The 19072-nt window shown below is 45.9% G+C and overlaps 1 protein-coding gene across 1 annotated transcript in view; it reads right to left on the bottom strand.

Moving 5' to 3' along the window:
• The window catches only part of uvrag (UV radiation resistance associated gene), a 320344-nt gene extending 302165 nt beyond the window's left edge, over nucleotides 1–18179 (bottom strand). Inside the window, exon 1 of the mRNA XM_080197696.1 lies at nucleotides 17980–18179. Within this exon, the coding sequence (XP_080053822.1) occupies nucleotides 17980–18039 (60 nt within the window). The 5' untranslated portion in view covers nucleotides 18040–18179. The remainder of the gene's footprint in view (nucleotides 1–17979) is intronic.
• Between the last annotated feature and the right edge of the window lie 893 nt (nucleotides 18180–19072).

Consider the following 19072-nt stretch of genomic DNA (forward strand, 5'->3'; position numbering starts at 1 on the left):
TCAGTGTAGGTCCGTGCGGCTAGCCTGGGACTCTAGCTTGGTCCAGTACTGTCTTTTGGCAACTTTGATGGATCTCTTTGGACCATATCTGGCTTTCTTGCCAAGATTAGAGTTGCCTGACTTGAACGCCTCAGGCCTACTCCAGGTTAATTTGAAGAAACATAACCATAAATTACCAATCGGAAACTTGGAACATCAAATGAGTACTTAATCAGGCAAATTCCAGCATGGGGAAAATAAAAGAGCACCAAAGCCGAATGGATGAAGGGGGATATTAGATCAAATTTGAGGCTGAAACCATACAACACAAATAAGGTTTATAAAGTTTATTAGTGTCACACATAAGCTTACATTAACCTTTGCAATGAAGTTACTGTGAAAATAAGAACATAAGTAGTAGAAGCAGGAGTAGGCCATCTAGCCCTTCGAGCCTGCCCCACCATTCAATAAGATCATGGCTGATCTGAAGTGGCTCTGTTCCACTTTCCCGCTTTCTCCCCATAACCCTTAATTCCCTTGTCTATCAGAAACCTATCTACCCGTGACTTAAATATATTTAGCAAGGTAGCCTCCACCACTTCAACGGGCAGAGAATTCCAGAGATTCACCACTCTTTGAGTGAAGAAGTTCCTCCTCAACTCCGTTCTAAACTGTGCCCCCCCCCGCCACCCCCCCCAACCACCCCCCCCCCGCCACCACCCCCCCGCCACCCCCCCCCGCGCCACCACCCCCCAACCCCCCCCCGCCCGCCACCCCCCCCGCGCCACCACCCCCCCCCCGCGCCACCACCCCCCAACCCCCCAACCCCCCCCCCGCCCGCCACCACCCCCCAACCCCCCCCCCGCCCGCCCGCCACCACCCCCCAACCCCCCCCCCCGCCCGCCCGCCCGCCACCACCCCCCAACCCCCCCCCCGCCCGCCACCACCCCCCAACCCCCCCCCCCCCCGCCCGCCCGCCACCACCCCCCCCCCCCCGCCACCACCCCCCAACCCCCCCCCCCCCCCCCCCCGCCCGCCACCACCACCCCGGCCCCCCTTATCTTGAGGCTGTGCCCTCTAGTCCTGCTGTCCTTTCTAAGCGGGAAGAATCTCTCCACCTCTACCCTATCCATCCCCTTCATTATCCCCCCCCCCCATCCTTCTAAAATCCCCTAGGCATCACACTCTGGCACCCGTTCAGCTATACTGAGGGAACTGCACCTAACCAGCATGTCTTTCGGACTGTTGGAGGAAACCCATGCAGACAATGAGGACGTGCAGCATTCGCACAGACAGTACCCAAGCCGGGAATTGTACCTGGGTCCTTGACGCTATGAGGAAGCAGTGCTAACCACTGTGCTGCTCTGCCACCCTGTCTGGAGAATATCTAAGTTAACTTGCACTGCAACAAATTTCAACAACAGATTCAGTTCAATTTGAAAATCTAAACTTTTACAATCTATCACATTAATAGTAAACTTCAGCAATCACCCAGGACTGCAGCATTGTTATGTTTTACAAAATGCCTCTGCAGTCCTAACATTCACATCTGTCCTGCGTGAATTGAAGGAAATGGCGGAGGTGATAGTGGATGCCTTCGTGATTATTTTCCAAACCTCGTTGGGTTCTGGGAAGTGCCGGAAGATTGGAAAACGGCTAATGTTACGCCGCTGTTTAAAAAGGGTAGCAGGCAAAAGGCAGGGAATTATAGGCTGGTTAGTTTAACGTCTGTTGTAGGAAAAATGCTTGAGTCCATCATCAAAGAGGAAATAGCGAGGCATCTTGAGAAGAATTGCTTGACAGAGCAGACGCAGCACGGTTTCGTTAAGGGGAAGTCATGTCTGATGAATTTATTGGAATTCTATGAGGATGTGTCTAGTGCGGTGGATAGAAGGGAACCGGTGGATGTGGTGTTTCCCGATTTTCAGAAGGCGTTTGATAAGGTGCCGCACAAAAGGTTGTTACAGAAGGTTAGGGGGCGTGGAGTTGGGAGTAAGGTGTTAGCGTGGATAGGGGATTGGCTGTCAAATAGGAGGCAGAGAGTGGGGGTCAATGGGTGCTATTTGGATTGGCGGTTGGAGACTAGTGGAGTGCCCCAGGGATCAGTGCTGGGGCCTCAGCTATTTACCATTTATATAGATGATCTGGAGGAGGGAGCCGAGTGCAAGGTGTCGAAATTTGCTGATGACACAAAGATAAGTGGAACAGCAAATTGTGCGGAGGGTGTAGAAAGTCTGCACAGGGATCTAGATAGGCTGAGCGAGTGGGCGGGGACCTGGCAGATGGAATACAATGTTGGCAAGTGTGAGGTTATCCACTTTGGTAAGAATAATAGTAGGAAGGACTACTACTTACAGGGCAAAAAGCTGCAGCATGCTACGGTGCAGAGGGATCTGGGGGTCCTTGTGCATGAGTCGCAAAAACCCAGCCTACAGGTGCAGTAGGTGGTCAGGAAGGCGAATGGGATGCTGGCCTTCATAGCGAGGGGGACTGAATATAAAAGTAGGGAGGTCTTGCTGCAACTGTACAGGGCACCAGTGAGGCCGCAGCTGGAGTACTGTGTGCAGTTTTGGTCGCCGCACTTGCGCAAGGATATTTTGGCCTTGGAGGGAGTGCAGAGGAGGTTCACTAGGCTGATACCGGAGTTGAGGGGGTTGAGCTATGAAGAGAGGCTGAACAGACTGGGCTTGTACTCGTTAGAGTTTAGAAGGATGAGGGGGGATCTTATTGAGATGCATAAGATGATGAAAGGGATGGATAGGGTAGAGGTGGAGAGGTTCTTCCCGCTCAGAAAGGGCAGCAGGACTAGAGGGCACAGCCTCAAGATGCCGGGGGGGGGGGGGGGGGGGGGGGGGGTGCAGTTTAGAACAGAGTTGAGGAGGAACTTCTTCACTCAAGGGTGGTGAATCTCTGCCCGTTGAAGTGGTGGAGGCTACCTCAGTAAATATATTTAAGACGCAGGTAGATAGGTTTTTGGTAGGCAAGGGGATTAAGGGTTATGGGGAGAAAGCGGGAAAGTGGAACTGAGCCACTTCAGATCAGCCATTATCTTATTGAATGGCGTGGCAGGCTCGAAGGGCTCCTGCTCCTATTTCTTATGTTCTTATATAATTACATGAGGTTGTACATAATGAGAAATTAAATAATCCTCCATTCAGCTTCAGTGATTTTTGGCTAAGAGAGGTGTTAACCAGAGTTAAACCAAATCTTTGTAAAGAGACATTGTCCTGAACTTTTGCCCCCCAAAAAGCAACATCACAACTATAATTTAGATTCTAGAGACCAACAAGCTAATTGGTCTATTTTGTATGGTTTCTTATACAATACTATAATGATAAGCATGATTTCCCTAATTCTGAAGAGCTCTGTTACATTATATGGAATCTACAGCACAGAAAAAGGCAATTTGGCACAATTGGTCATATTAGTGTTCACATTCCACACAAGTCTCTTCCAACGTTAATACAACCAGACAGAGGATGATGTGCTTCCAGGTAGGTGCTTAAAGTGTTGGCTAGATGGATCACATGGAGATTTATGCACTCCCTCAAGGTGAAAAAGTGCTGACTGTTCATTGCCTTCTCGGATGAGGCACTCTTCATTTTGGTCAGTCACAAGCCAAGGACTCGCATGAGTCAATAAGGATGTTTGATCTCTTCAAGGAAGCTTTTGAGGACATCCCTGAAGTGTTTCCACCATCCTCCTGGAAGTTTCCTGTCAGTATAAGTTCAGCATTATGACCATATGCTTCTATTCCTTTCACCCTCACTGCATGAAGTAGTTTCTCCTGAAATCCCTATTGCTGATCAGCTTACATTTCTTCCAGTTCACATCTCCCCAAGTGTGATCTGGTATATTTTTCAGCAACATTAGAGCAGTAGCGTAATTCCATCAGCGATTGCTTCCCCACCTTAGCTGGGTTCAATGTCAGGGGCCATCGATCACCACTGTCCTTCCTGAAACCAACTCCACAATCATTCAGACAAAACCCATAAAAAAAACGTTGATAGACTTAACACTGTCCAGATGGCCAAAAAGCTTCTATCCAACTTTCAAATATATTTGGTGAGGGGGCGGTGGTGGGGGGGGTTGTGAAGAAACTTCTTCAAAAGAGACTCCCACATTAATACAGGAAGAACTTGTGACCAACCGTTCAAGATGGTGATAACTTGTCCGTCAAGCTACATCACGCTTTGATTCCATGCACCTTATCAGCAGCAGTGAAACAAAGAGAAGGAAGGAAATCCTGTACACCAGACACCACAACCTTGTGTCCAAAAGATCTGTGAATCAAGAACTGGCATGTTCAGCTACATGACGGCTGATGACAGAAATTCTTGACATCAAGTAGATATCAGGGACAGTCAATGATAGTAATTGGTACTGTGTCAATTGAATAACATGGCTACTATATTGCTCAGGTTTTCTAAGAGGTTAGAATTCCTTTGGCATTCAGCAGTCCCAAGAGTAAATTTGCCAGTTATATTGCAATATTTTCCTTGCAACCAACATAGAAGTGGGCCACCTGCCCCAATTTCCTCCTCCATTATGAGACCTTTACCTCATTTTGGCTGGCAACAGTACCTGTGGCATTAAATCTGATTAGATTAACTACTGAAATCTAATGAAGTGTAATTCTGTCTCAAACTAGTCTGCACTACATACAGAGGGTGGGTCAACATAATTTGACTACTGTACACACTGAATGGTATAGCCAATTGTTTTTCCAATTCTTTACTAAATCTGCAACTCAACAACCAAGATTCATATTGTTATGAATCCTAGTGAAGCCAAAATCTGGTCATCTATCCATGGATATTCTGAACACTACACCATATCACGTAATAGAGATTATGATGCAAAGTCTCAGCTAGGTCATAAAGCTGGATTAGGTATTAAAGGCAAGTGATGCAAGGTCAAAACACAAATTATGAAAAACAGCATGCATCCTAGATATTAAAAGCAACATTATTTCAAGGGCAACTTTAGCTGAACTATATCTTGAGACCAGATACCTATGGTGCAGTTCAAATCATTGCAGGTCACTATTTATGGTGATAACACAGATGTTTCCACTGTTTAGTAGAGATTAGAACAGATACAGTATCGCTTGCTTTCACAGGAACAATTGAAAGAGTAGACTTGCACTCTCTGGCTACCTCACTTTACTTTTAGAAGTGTAAACATTTGTCTGAAGTCCCCGTCACTTGACAGTATTTGCAGGAGGCTATGGAGACTTTGGGAAGCTTCAATCGGAAGATGCATGTCATGCTAGATCTCTTGTAATGGCTTACTTCCAATTGTTTCAACAGCCCTATTTATATTATAAAGCAAGATGTTGGTTATGTTCACTTCTAAAGAAAAGCAGCTCCCAAATATCATACTAAATCGGACCGATCAAAAAAGTCAATGCATTTAATACAGTTCAAACAGCATCTTTTTAATTGACACAAAGCAACAACAATTAACTAGAACAATTTGCCATACATATCCAGCATCTCAGGATATGACAGTGGTGGTGGTAGCTGTGCTAAAAATTAATTACAGTACAAATAGTTCACGTCATAACATCAAAATGATATCGAGTCGCTCTGAGCTTTCATTGTCTCCTTCCTCCCCGTTTCTGTTTGGTCTTCTCCAACAGTTTACGGAACATCAAGTCGCAGCCTGTGTCAAATTTTAGGATGCTATCCTTATCACAAACATTCTGATGGTTAGAAAACCAACTATAGTTTTAGATCTGGCTATGGTTTTCCTTGCCCATTCCTGTTTTCATTCCATCGAGCCAAAGTTTACTCAAAACTACACATTGATTCCACATTTCCACCGTGGGGCGGCAGTGGTTAGCACTGCTGCCTATCATTGTGCAAACTCCACACAGACATTTCTCCCCCCCCCCCCCCCCCCCCCCCCGCCGCCGCCGTCTGCGGGGATTTCCTCCAAGTGCTCCCATTTCTTCCCACAGTCCAAAGACGTGCAGATTAGGTGAATTGGCCACACTAAATTTTCATTCAGTGTCCCCGAACAGGCGCGGTGAGTGCCGACTAGGGGATTTTCACAGTAACTTCATTGCAGTGTCAATGTAAGCCTAGTTGTGACTAATAAAATTTTGAGAACTTGAATATTTATTTTGCACTCCTAACGTGAAAAAGTCTTCAGGCAACTCCCTCCACTGACCCTGCAATGCCTCTCACGAGAAAATTCACCTATTTTAACAAGAAAATCTGTAGCAAATAAAATCTTTTCAACACACCAAGACTGTGCAGTTCATTTCTGGAAGGGATTTCTCTACCATATTTTCTTCCGATGCTCTACTTTGGTTAACAGCTATCAGCCTTCCCCAATCTTTTCTGAAGGAAAAAATTCAATTGTGTCATTAAATCCTTATAACCAGAATCCTTAAATCCATCCATCAGAACAGCTCCAGATCCCAAATCAACTGCCTTCACAATCAGGAGCTTGTCTCACATTTCATGGAAGAAACTACATCTTCTCATTTCCAACCAGGGTCAAAGCTTGTAAGTGTTTTGCTTGCTTTTCTGCTCAGATCTGAAGCTTGTTTACTTCCTTAGCTGAAGCTTTATTTGAAGGTAATGGCCTACACCTGCTTCTATTTTCTATGTTTTTGAGTCTCTCCTCAGCATATATTTTTCGGGACAAGTTCAGAAACCCCAAGGTTTTGAGTAGCCTAAACCCAACTGTTTCTGATTTTGGCATTACTGTGAGTATAAGGTGCTTCACTCCAGATGTGATTCGATTGGCCCACTAGGAAGTTTTTTTTGAAAAACCAACTTTATCCAACAATACAAATGAACTATAACAAAAAGAATCAGTATAACTTTTACCAATTGAAATACATAAACATGACAAGATATAATTCTTAACTGCTAACTCTTTGTTCGATTTAATATTTTCATTTGATTTGTCACATGTATTAACTTACTGAAAAGTATTGTTTTTTACTTGTTATACAGACAAAACATACCATTCAGAGAAGGAAATGAAAGACTGCAGAATATAGTGTTACAGTCATAGCTCGGGTGTAGAGAAACATCAATTTAATGCAAGGTAAGTCCATTCAAAAGTCTGACAGCAACAGGGAAGAAGCTGTTCTTGAATCGGTTGGTACATGACCTCATACTTCTGTATCTTTTTCACCGATGAAAGAAGGTGGAAAAGGGAGAGAGAGAGAAAGAATGTGCGAGGTGCGTGGGTCCTTCATTATGCTGGCTGCTTTGTTAAGGTAGCAGGAAGTGTAGACAGAATCAACAGATGGGAAGCTGGTTTGCATGATGGATTGGGCTACATTCAAGACCTTTTGTAGTTTCTAGCGGTCTTGGGCAGAGCAGGAGCCATACCAAACTATGATACAACCAGAAAGAATGCTTTCTATGGTGCATTTGGAGAGAGTTGTAGCTGACATGCCAAATTTAAGAACATAAGAACATAAGAAATAGGAGCAGGAGTAGGCCATCTGGCCCTTCGAGCCTGCCCCACCATTCAATAACATCATGGCTGATCTGTCGTGGCTCAGTTCCACTTTCCCGCCCTCTCCCCATAACCCTTAATCCCCTCTCTTATCAAAAACCCATCAACCCGCTTCTTAAAAATATTTAGCGAGGCAGCCTCCACCACTTCAACGGGCAGAGAATTCCAGATATTCACCACCCTTTGAGTGAAGAAGTTCCTCCTCAACTCCGTTCTAAACCATCCCCCCTTTATCTTGAGGCTGTGCCCCCTAGTCCTACTGTCTTTTTTGAGCGGGGAGAGTCTCTCCACCTCTATCCTATCCATACCATTCATCATCTTATACGTCTCAATGAGATCTCCCCTCATTCTTCTAAACTCTAACGAGTACAAGCCTAGTTTATTCAGCCTCTCCTCATAGCTCAACCCCCTCAACTCCGGTATCAGCCTAGTAAACCTCCTCTGCACTCCCTCCAAGGCCAAAATATCCTTGCGCAGGTGCGGCGCCCAAAACTGCACACAGTACTCCAGCTGCAGCCTCACCAATGCCCTATACAGCTGCAGCAAGACCTCCCTACTTTTATATTCAATCCCCCTCGCTATGAAGGCCAGCATCCCATTCGCCTTCCTGACCACCTGCTGCACCTGCAGGCTGGGTTTTTGCGACTCATGCACAAGGACCCCGAGGTCCCTCTGCACCGTCGCCTGCTGCAGTTTTTCGTCACGTAAGTAATAGTCCTTCCTACCATTCTTCCTACCAAAGTGGACCACCTCACACTTGCCAACATTAAATTCCATTTGCCATTTCCTGGCCCATTCGCCCAGCCTATCCAGATCCTTCTGCAGACTCTCCACACCCTCTGCACAATTTGCCTTTCCCCCAATCTTGGTGTCATCAGCAAATTTCGACACCCTGCACTCGGTCCAGCACCGACCTCTGGGGCACCCCACTAGTCACCAACCGCCAATCCGAATAGCACCCATTGACCCCCACTCTCTGCCTCCTATTTGACAACCAATCCTCTATCCACGCTAACACCCTACCCCCAACTCCATGTCCCCTGACCTTCTGCAATAACCTCTTGTGAGGTACCTTGTCAAACGCCTTCTGAAAATCCAGAAAGACCACATCCACCGGCTCTCCTCTATCCACTGCCCTAGACACATCCTCATAGAACTCCAGTAAATTTGTCAGACACGACTTCCCTTTAATGAAACCGTGTTGCGTCCGCCCTATCAAGCAATTCCCTTCAAGATGCCTCGCAATTTCCTCCTTAATGACGGATTCTAACATTTTACCTACCACAGACGTTAAACTAACCGGCCTATAATTCCCCGCCTTTTGCCTGGCACCCTTCTTAAACAACGGCGTAACATTAGCCGTTTTCCAATCTTCCGGCACTTCCCCGGAATCCCGGAATTCAATCTGCATATTGATTGGTCGACCCATGTTGGACGAGGTGGGCTCGAGGAGGAGTTCTTGGAATGCTGCCGGGATAGTTTCCTGGAACAGTGTGTGTTGGAGCCGACGAGGGAGCGAGCTATCTTGGATCTGGTGCTATGTAATGAGGCAGGTAGAATTAGGGACCTTGCGGTGAAGGATCCTCTTGGAGAGAGTGATCATTGTATGGTGGAGTTTCTGTTGCAGATGGAGGAGGAGAAAGTGGGTTCCCGGACACGCGTCCTTTGTTTGAATAGAGGGGAGTATGGTAGGATGAGAGAAGAATTGGCGAATGTGGACTGGGGGAGCGCGTTGGAAGGTAGGTCTGCTGAGGAGCAGTGGAGGATCTTTAAGGAGATCTTTCTTGGTGCTCAGCAGAAATTTATTCCGATGGTTAAAAAGGACAGTAGGAAGAGAGGTAATAAGCCGTGGATAACGAAGGAGGTGAAGGAAAGTGTTAAATTAAAAGCGGAGGAATTTAGAGTAGCTAAGAGCAGTGGGCGAGGAGAGGATTGGGAAAGGTTTAAATGTCAACAAAGATTGACAAAAAAGTTGATAAAGGAGGGTAGGAGAAGCTATGAAGCTGGGCTAGCGCTTAATATAAAAAAGGATAGCAAGAGTTTTTATAAATATATAAAAAGGAAGAGGCTGGCTAGGGTGAACGTTGGTCCCTTAGAGGATGAGAAAGGGGACCTAGTGGTAGGGGATGGGGATATGGCTAAGGTCTTGAATAACTTTTTTGTTTCTGTCTTCACGGAGGAGGACGTGAATAATTTGCCGGGTGTCAGCGATGGAAAGGTGGTAGGACTGGAGGGTCTTAATGACATTACTGTTACTAGAGAGGTGGTGCTCGACAGACTGGAGGGGCTGATTGTGGACAAGTCCCCAGGACCGGATGGAATGCATCCGAGGGTTCTGAAAGAAATGGCGGAGGTTATAGTGGATGCCTTGGTGGTTATTTTCCAGACGTCGCTGGATTCCGGGGAAGTGCCGGAAGATTGGAAAACGGCTAATGTTACGCTGTTGTTTAAGAAGGGTGCCCTTAGTCTTCTGACAAAGTAGTGTATTGGTGGGCTTCCTTAACTATACCGTCAGCATGGGGGGGGGAACCAGGACAGGGTGGTGGTGATCCGGACACCTAAAAATTTGAAGCTCTCGATCCTATTCTCCTAATATTCCCCATAGGTGTAAACTCATAGTACATTTAAAATCAAACTAATATTCCCCAGAGATGTAAATACTCCTTAAGGATCAGTTAACAAAACACAGGCTTGTGAGATACCAAATGTCAAGCCTTTTAACATCTTTGGGCAAAGAGACATCTGTCTTCATCTCACATGTGAAGATGCCAGCATTGTACTGAGGTAGGCAGAATAAAAAGTCTTAACACACCAAGTTAAAATCCAACAGGTTTATTTGGCAGCACAAGCTTTCGGAGTCTCAAGCTCCTTCAACAGGTGAGCAAGGACTTGTTCACAAACGGGGCAAAAGAAAAGACAAACCCAATTTTCAAGATAATGCGAGTCTTTACAAGTAATCGAGTCTTAAAAGGTACAGATAATGTGAGTGGAGAGAGGGCCAAGCACAGGTTAAAGAAGTGTGTACTGTCTCCAAGCAGGGCAATTAGAGAGAATATTAGAGAATTAGAGAGTCCACTAACTCACTATATATGTCACTAACTGTCCTGGCTGGAGACAATACACACCTCTTTAACCTGTGCTTGGCCCTCTCTCCACTCACATTGTCTGTACCTTTAAGACTTGATTACCTGTAATGACTCGCATTCCAACCATTATTTGGTAAATTGAGTGCGTGTCTTTAAATGCCCTATTTGTGAACACAAGTCCTCACTCACCTAATGAGGGAGCTCGAGACTCTGAAAGCTAGTGCTACCAATAAACCTGTTGGACTTTAACCTGGTGTTGTGAGACTTCTTACTGATCTCAGATAGCAGCATCCAGAGAAAAACCCATTTTCACACAGCAGAACTCCAGAGAGGGAGAGAAAACACCTCTTACCTATGCAGATTTCTGGAGAGATAGCCATTTTTCAGCAGGTCCCAGCCTTCAATTGAGAGATCAAAAGAGCTGCTACTCAGTTCAAATTCAAGCAGCAACTAGCTGCTTGTCTTTCTGCAAGCCCAGCTCTGCCCATTCACAAGAATATTCTTGTCAATCAACCTAATTAAACCCTACTTTGAAACCTCAGGGAACAACCCAAAATATAACAGAGCAGCATTAAAGTTCATTTATTAACGTCACAGGTAGGTTTACATTAACAGTTCAATGAAGTGACTGAAAATGCCCTAGCTGCCACATTCCGGCGCCTGTTTGGGTACATGGAGGGAGAATTAAGCATGGCCAACGCACCTAACCAGCATGTCTTTCGGACTGTGGGAGGAAACCAAAGGACCCAGAGGAAACCCAAGCAAACGTGGGGAAACATGCAGACTCTGCACAGGCAGTGAGCCAAGCCAAACACTGACATAGCAGTGCTAACACTGTGCCACCCTGAACCCAGTTTAAAACAAACACCCCAATAACTAAAAACAATTATTGTTCTGCATGCTCAGCATGTGGGCTGCCTGTTGCAGACAAATCAGCTGATTTAAATCTTAACATCTCCTTCACAAGAAAATGACAAAGGCATAGTATTGTTCTCCAGAAGATAGAAGCTGAATGCTTTCAACCTTTCTAAGGTGACAAACCACAGATCCTCCTAATCTCCATATATTACGTCCTGCATTATCACAGTGCAGAAATCAAGGCCCGTTATGTATCCTCATCTCTAAATCACTGCCACTCATGATTTGCAATCAGGGCAGTACGTAGCTGCTTGCTCTTTGTTGTATAATCCATATGCCTTTATAACGCCATTTGCTACCAAATAAACCTGTTGGACTTTAACCTGGTGTTGTGAGGCTTCTTAATGAATTTACCCCAGTCCAACGCTGGCATCTCCACATCATGGCTATTTCAAATTACCAGCTTTTCTTATTGCATTCACAACCTTGATAGCATCAGACAGGATGGACACAGCATATCACCACATTCATTGGTAACATCCAGCAAACTACCAGAGCCAAGGCTGCACAGCTGAAATGGTCATGATGTGGATCAGATCAGTGAATAGATCAGTGAAGACCAACAGGGGCAGAACATAGAATTCTTACAATGCATAAAGAGGCCGTTCAACCCATCGGGTCTGCACCAACAAGAATTCTACCCACGCCCTATCCCCGTAATCCCACATATTTACCCCGTAATCCCTCTAACCTATGCATCCTATGACACTGAGGGGCAATTTAGTATGGCACATCTTTGGACATTGGGAGGAAACCAGAGAACCTGGAAGAAACCCATGCAGGCACAGGGAGAATGTGCAAGCTCCACACAGATAGTTGAATGTAAATGTCCATTTGCCTACTATGGAACAAACGTTCACTTTGTTCACACTTTTCTTAAATATCTATATGGACTCTTACTTTTGATCTTTATACTTCTAGCTATCTTTTTCTTGTACTCTTAAGTTTTCCATCCTTATTTTTTGTCATTGCTTACTATTTTTTATATTCTGTCTAATCTTCTGACCTACCATCTGTGCTTGCACAATTTCTTTGGTTTGATACTGTTGTTAGTTAACCACAGATGGTGAGTTCAATATGGTCCTCTTGAATTTTCCCTGGCATTGTCATGTATCTATTGTGTTTTCTGAAATGTCCCTTCAAATATCTGCCACTTCATCTCTTATTGACCCTGTCACAATCTCATTTACCAGTTCTCTTTAGCCATTATATTGCAGCAACACAATACTGAACTACTAAGACCATTGTCAATCCAAAATGTACATCAGACAAAGTACGACCTCATTATATAATTATATTCAATAAACATGAGACCAATGAGTCAGCAGACAGATAGATACAAATATTTCCAATCTGACTTATTGCAAAGGCAATAAATCACCTCAATGCACATCACACAGCAACACAAGAAATAAAAAACAGGAAATGCGAGAAATACTTTCATCAGGTAACATGGGGTGATTAGATCTCATGAAATGTCTTTGGTCTGAAATATTAACACTGTATCCCTCCCAGACATGCTACCCTGGATTTCTAGCATCCACAATATTTGACTTCTGTAGCAGCAACATATACAACATCCCCTATCACGACCGCTTTAGAAACTAGCGAAAGAGGAAAAGTATTGTAAACATACAGTATGGAAAAAAGGCAACAATAAACACAAACCTTTTGGGCTCAGATGGCACTGTAAGCCAAAACAAAGTGAACGATTAACTGAGTTCAAGTTTGCAAAATAGGGCACCTATCAGTTCTGTGCAATGTTTGTCTCTCTAAACATAGATACAACAGTCAGAGTCATATGTAATTGGCATGATACCATCTACACCAAACCACAATCAATGGTGACAGTTGATAGCTACTGCTAGTTTATCAACAGTTGGTTATCAGGAATATGCAGAAGTTACTCTCCCTATCAAAGAACTTAGTTTAAATCCTTGCATATTGCAGAGTTTGGCAGGCATGCAAGCTATCAGTTAACATCCAAATGCAAAAGTACAAGAAGCAGCCATCTTCATCACTATTTGCATAACAGTAACGCTGTAGTTCTGCTATCCAACAAGTACAATTTGATTATTCCAGAACACATGACCCCATCTGTCAAGGTGTGCCGTGTATTCTGAGGAAAACAAAATGAGAAAAGCCTATATGAGCTAAATAGCACAATTTAAACCATGTGCAAGAATTGAGGACAGTATGCGTAGACAAATCTTGAGCAAGGTGGAAGGACAAATTGAGCAACTTAAGCATATAGGATCCTTGTCTTTTCTTAAATACAGTAGAGCACTAAATCAAGGAAGTTCTGCTAATCCTCTATCAAAAACAGATTATGCCCCATCGGAGTATTGTGCTCCATTCTGAACAGCACACTTTAAGAAGAATGTCCAGTTATATATAACCAATTGTTTTTCTCCAATGATGAGATATGTCTACGGACCTTTGTGGACTACACCCAATTAACTACAGGTCCTAAAGAGAGAATGCAGAGGAGACTGACGAGAACAAAATTGACAACAATGAGAGTTCAGTTAATTGAAGGGATTTAAGAATGTCGGATTGCTCTTACAGCAGAGAAGTTTTTTTTTAGAGATTTGACAAAAGCGCTCTAAGGCATGAATGAACTTGATGAGTAAATAAGGAGCAACTTTTTGCAGTGGTAAAGGATCAGAAGCCAGATTAAAAGGTGATTGGCAAAAGAAGCGGCAATACAAGGAAACTTTTTTTTAATAAACAAAAAAGTTTGATTTTAAGAACATAAGAACATAAGAAATAGGAGCAGGAGTAGGCCATCTAGCCCTTTGAGCCTGCCCCGCCATTCAATAAGATCATGGCTGATCTGTCGCTGCTCAGTTCCACTTTCCCGCTTTCTCCCCATAACCCTTAATCCCCTCTCATCAAAAACCCATCAACCCGCGTCTTAAAAATATTTAGCGAGGCAGCCTCCACCACTTCAACGGGCAGAGAATTCCAGAGATTCACCACCCTTTGAGTGAAGAAGTTCCTCCTCAACTCCGTTCTAAACCGCCCCCCTTTTATCTTGAGGCTGTGCCCCCTAGTCCTACTGTCTTTTTTGAGCGGGAAGAGTCTCTCCACCTCTATCCTATCCATACCATTCATCATCTTATACGTCTCAATGAGATCTCCCCTCATTCTTCTAAACTCTAACGAGTACAAGCCCAGTTTATTCAGCCTCTCCTCATAGCTCAACCCCCTCAACTCCGGTATCAGCCTAGTAAACCTCCTCTGCACTCCCTCCAAGGCCAAAATATCTTTGCGCAGGTGCGGCGCCCAAAACTGCACACAGTACTCCAGCTGCGGCCTCACCAATGCCCTATACAGCAGCAGCAAGACCTCCCTACTTTTATATTCAATCCCCCTCGCTATGAAGGCCAGCATCCCATTCGCCTTCCTGACCACCTGCTGCACCTGCAAGCTGGGTTTTTGCGACTCATGCACAAGGACCCCGAGGTCCCTCTGCACCGTCGCCTGCTGCAGTTTTTCGCCCCGTAAGTAATAGTCCTTCCTACCATTCTTCCTACCACAGTGGATCACCTCACACTTGCCAACATTAAATTCCATTTGCCATTTCCTGGCCCATTCGCCCAGCCTATCTAGATCCTTCTGCAGACTCTCCACACCCTCCGCACAATTTGCCGTTCCTCCAATCTTGGTGTCATCAGCAAATTTCGACACCCTACACTCGGTTCCCTCCTCCAGATCATCTATTTAAATGCTATGAAAGGACAGCATGAGTAAATCCAACATCAAGAAAGAAAATTGGATAAAGACTTAAAGCAAGACAAACAAAAGTAAGGGCTATGCATAAAAAGCAAGGGCTAGAGGGCAACTTGGCTACCTCCATAGAAGAGCCACCAGACAACAGGCAGAATAGCCTTCTCCTTTATATGAACAGGCATCCCCCGAGTGCATCCCACTCCGACGAGTACTCAGTTCTGAATGCAGATGATTCAATTGTACAAGGAAGTCTTGAAGTGAAGGTGATTCGATAGGGGAATAGATAGACGCTTCTGTGGCCATTGATGCAAATCCCAGAAGGCGCAAGGCTGCCTTGGTGCCAGAGTCAAGGATGTAAAGTAATGTAAAAACTTAAAAGTTTATTCAATAGTGTCACAAATAGGCTTACATTAGCACCACAATGAAGTTACTGAGAGAACAGCCTAGTCGCCACACTGACATCTGTTTGGGTACATCGAGGGAGAATTTGGCATGGCCAACCCATCTTACCTACACCTGGACTGTGGGAGGAAACCAAAGCACCTGGAGAAAACCCACGCAGATGTGGGAAGAACATGCAAACTCCACACAGGCAGTGACCCGAGCCAGCAATTGAACCCAGGTCCCTGGCACTGTGAGGCAGCAGTGCTGACCACGACCACCATACCGCCTGAGCAGCTGCAAAGCACCAAGTGCAGGAGACTGAACAGTCAGCAGTCATGGTCCACATCCATACTGATGACAGAGCCAAAAAGTGGGATCTGGTTCTGCATTCCGAATTCAAAGAACTAGATAGAAAATTAGCAGGCTCGACCTCAAAAATAGTAACCCAAGGGTTAGTCAGTATCACATGCAAATAAGATCAGAAGTAGGAGAATAAGACAGATAAATGCACAGGTGGAAAGATGGTGCAGGAGAGCTAGCTTTAGATTCTTGAGACAGTAGGTCACATTTTGGAGGTGGTAGACCTTGTACAAGCTAGATAGTTTGCACCTGAACAGAGCAGGGACAGTGTTCCTTTCAGGATGTTTCACTGGTGCTGTTGTGAAAGAGTCAAGCTAACCCAACAGGGGTATGGGAATCAGGAGATAATATTAGAGAGGAATACCAAAGGGCATGGAATACTTGGAGAAACAGAGAGCATTAGATTGCCAAGTAGAAGTATGATGCTATGGTTATAACACATACCTGGTTTAAAGAGTAGAACTGGATATTAAATACACCTGCATACAAGGTATTCAGAAAGAAGCGGGGGGGGGGTGCACAGTGGGTGGTGGTATTGATGAAGAAAAGAATTGCAGTATGGCAGATAGAGGGCAAAATCTATTTGGCTACAGTTCAGGAACAATCAAGGTAAAAAGGTACAATTATATCTATAGAGCGTCATCTATAGGGTAAAAACCAGTCTGAAGGGTTTAGAGAAATGAATCTTCAAAAAGCCTGCAGAGAAGTGCAAAAATTATAGACGGGAGTTTAATTATCCAAACATAGACTGGGTTAGTAGTGTAAGGGGCAGGAGTTCTTGAAGGATGTTCAGGAAAGTTTTCTGTAGCAATATATTTCCAGTACAGTGAGAAAAGAGGGCACTGCTGGATTTCGGCTTAGGTCACTGCCTGTGTGGAGTTTGCAGATTCTCCCCGTGTCTGTGTGGGCTTCCTCTAGGTGCTCCGTTTTCCTCCCACAGTCCAAACGTTAGGTTGGTTGGCCATGCCAAATTGACCCTTAGTGTCAGGGGTCTAACTAGGGTTAAGTGCATGAGATTATGGGGATAGACACACTAAGAAGTCTCACAACACCAGGTTAAAGCCCAACCTGTGTTGTGAGACTTCTTACTGTGTTTAACCCCAACACTGGCATCTACAAGTTACAGGGATAGGGCATGGATGGGATTGTGGTCAGGCTTGACAGGCCAAATGGCCTCCTTCTGCACTGTAGGATTCTATCTGGTTCTTTGCAGAGGCATCGGGCAAGGAGATGAAGTGTCAGGAGGATGACATTTAGGGTACAATGGTCATTGCATCGTGTGTGGAAAATGACAGAGGACAATTCAGAGTCTGAATAATTAACTTGGGGAAAGCCAACTTCACTGGAGTAATAGAAGAGATGTTTCAGACAAGTTCAAGGCATATTTCCTCAAAAGGGGGATATATAGCAAACAAATCCAGAGGTCTCCTGAGTGATAAAGGAGATGGAAATTAAGATAAAGGAAAGACAGGTGTCAGGTAGAACACACAAGCCAAAACTAAGCTAACGACATAAGCTTCAGCGACAAGGTGATGAAGCAAATAAATCAAACAGTATGAAAACTGACTGGCCACCAGTTCATGAGAGAATCCTAAACTCTGCTGTAGAACATACAAGTAGTAAAAACATGATAGTAGTAGGGCCTATTGAAGTCCAAAACAAGGATTTCACATGAATGTGCAGAGTAAGGCCAAGGTACTACATTAATGTTTTTGCATCTGTCTTTGCAAAACAGAGCATGGGGTTTATCACTTCATTCCCACCCAACACGCTCTCACCCACACACCCATCCCCACCTTCACCCTTCATCCCCTTCCACCCACCTGCCCCCCCCATCCCTTCAAACACCCTCTATCCCCTCTCACCCCCAAAGCAGATTCCCCTCCTTATTCTCCCCACACAGACTGCCCCCTTCACTCTCCCGGCCAGCAGTCCAGGCCCCCTTTCCCGGGCACAGGCTGGCTGCGTGACTGCCCCGGGACAGCCGGCTCCTCGCTCTCCCCGCTGCAGCCGGGCGCCGGCTCCTTACCTGTTGGGAGGTTAACTCGACGTGAACCGCCCGGGATGAACTGACATTCCTGGCGTTCATCGCCCTGCGCCGCTTCACAGGGGCGCCGATCCGACCGACTTTCCCTGCAGGGTAGACGAGCACAGGCTAACTGGGCTGCGAACCGGGATTGGTACTGCCTCTGCTCCGCGCTTTCCCCTCAATCTCCTCCCGGACACAACAACAACCGCGCCACCACCGCCGCCTCCCCCTTCCAGACTCAGCACGCCTGCGCAAATCCGGCAGTCACCCCTTTCAGCCAGAATCCGCCTGCGCACACCCAGCAAATCGCTCCTTCCAGCCAGAGTACGCCTGCGCACACATCACTGTAGCCCCTTCCAGCCGGAATGCGCCTGCGCATATTTGCCATTCACTACTTCCAGTGGTAGTGCGCCTGCGCACCGGCCCCACTCCGCCTCCCTCCCCCCCCCCCCCGGCCGCTGTGCTTGCGCATAGCCGGCCTTTTCCTCCTTTCCAGCCACAGTGCGCCTGTGCCCAGCCGATTCGCTCATTCCCATTGGTCAGGCCGCACGGAGACGCACGTGGGGGCGGCGCGAATGGGAGAAGCGCTGGTGCCTGATTGGTCAGCAGGGCCGGTAGCTGTCAATCATTCCCCGGCAGCACGCGCCTCGACAGTTGGTGAGAGCGGTCAGGTGACAGGGAGCGCGAGCAACATTGCGCCTGCGCATAGCTGTCAGAGAGGAAAGGGGGCGGGCCAGAGAGGGCAAAGGTCAGAGGAACTCAGACTGACAGAGAGGAGAAGACAGTGGGAGACTCACACTGGGGGACACTGAGAGACTCACACACTGGGGAACACAGTGAGAGACTCACACACTGGGGGACACAGTGAGAGACTCACACTGGGGAACACAGTGAGAGACACACACTCTGGGGAACACAGTGAGAGACTCACACACTGGGGAACACAGTGAAAGACACACACTGGGGAACACAGTGAGAGACACACACTGGGGAACACAGTGAGAGACTCACATACTGGGGAACACAGTGAGAGACACACACTGGTGAACACAGTGAGAGATTCACACACTGGGGAACACAATGAGAGACTCAC

This window comes from Carcharhinus amblyrhynchos, chromosome 10 (assembly GCF_965287045.1).
Source record: "Carcharhinus amblyrhynchos chromosome 10, sCarAmb.v2.hapA, whole genome shotgun sequence".
Taxonomy (NCBI): domain Eukaryota; kingdom Metazoa; phylum Chordata; class Chondrichthyes; order Carcharhiniformes; family Carcharhinidae; genus Carcharhinus; species Carcharhinus amblyrhynchos.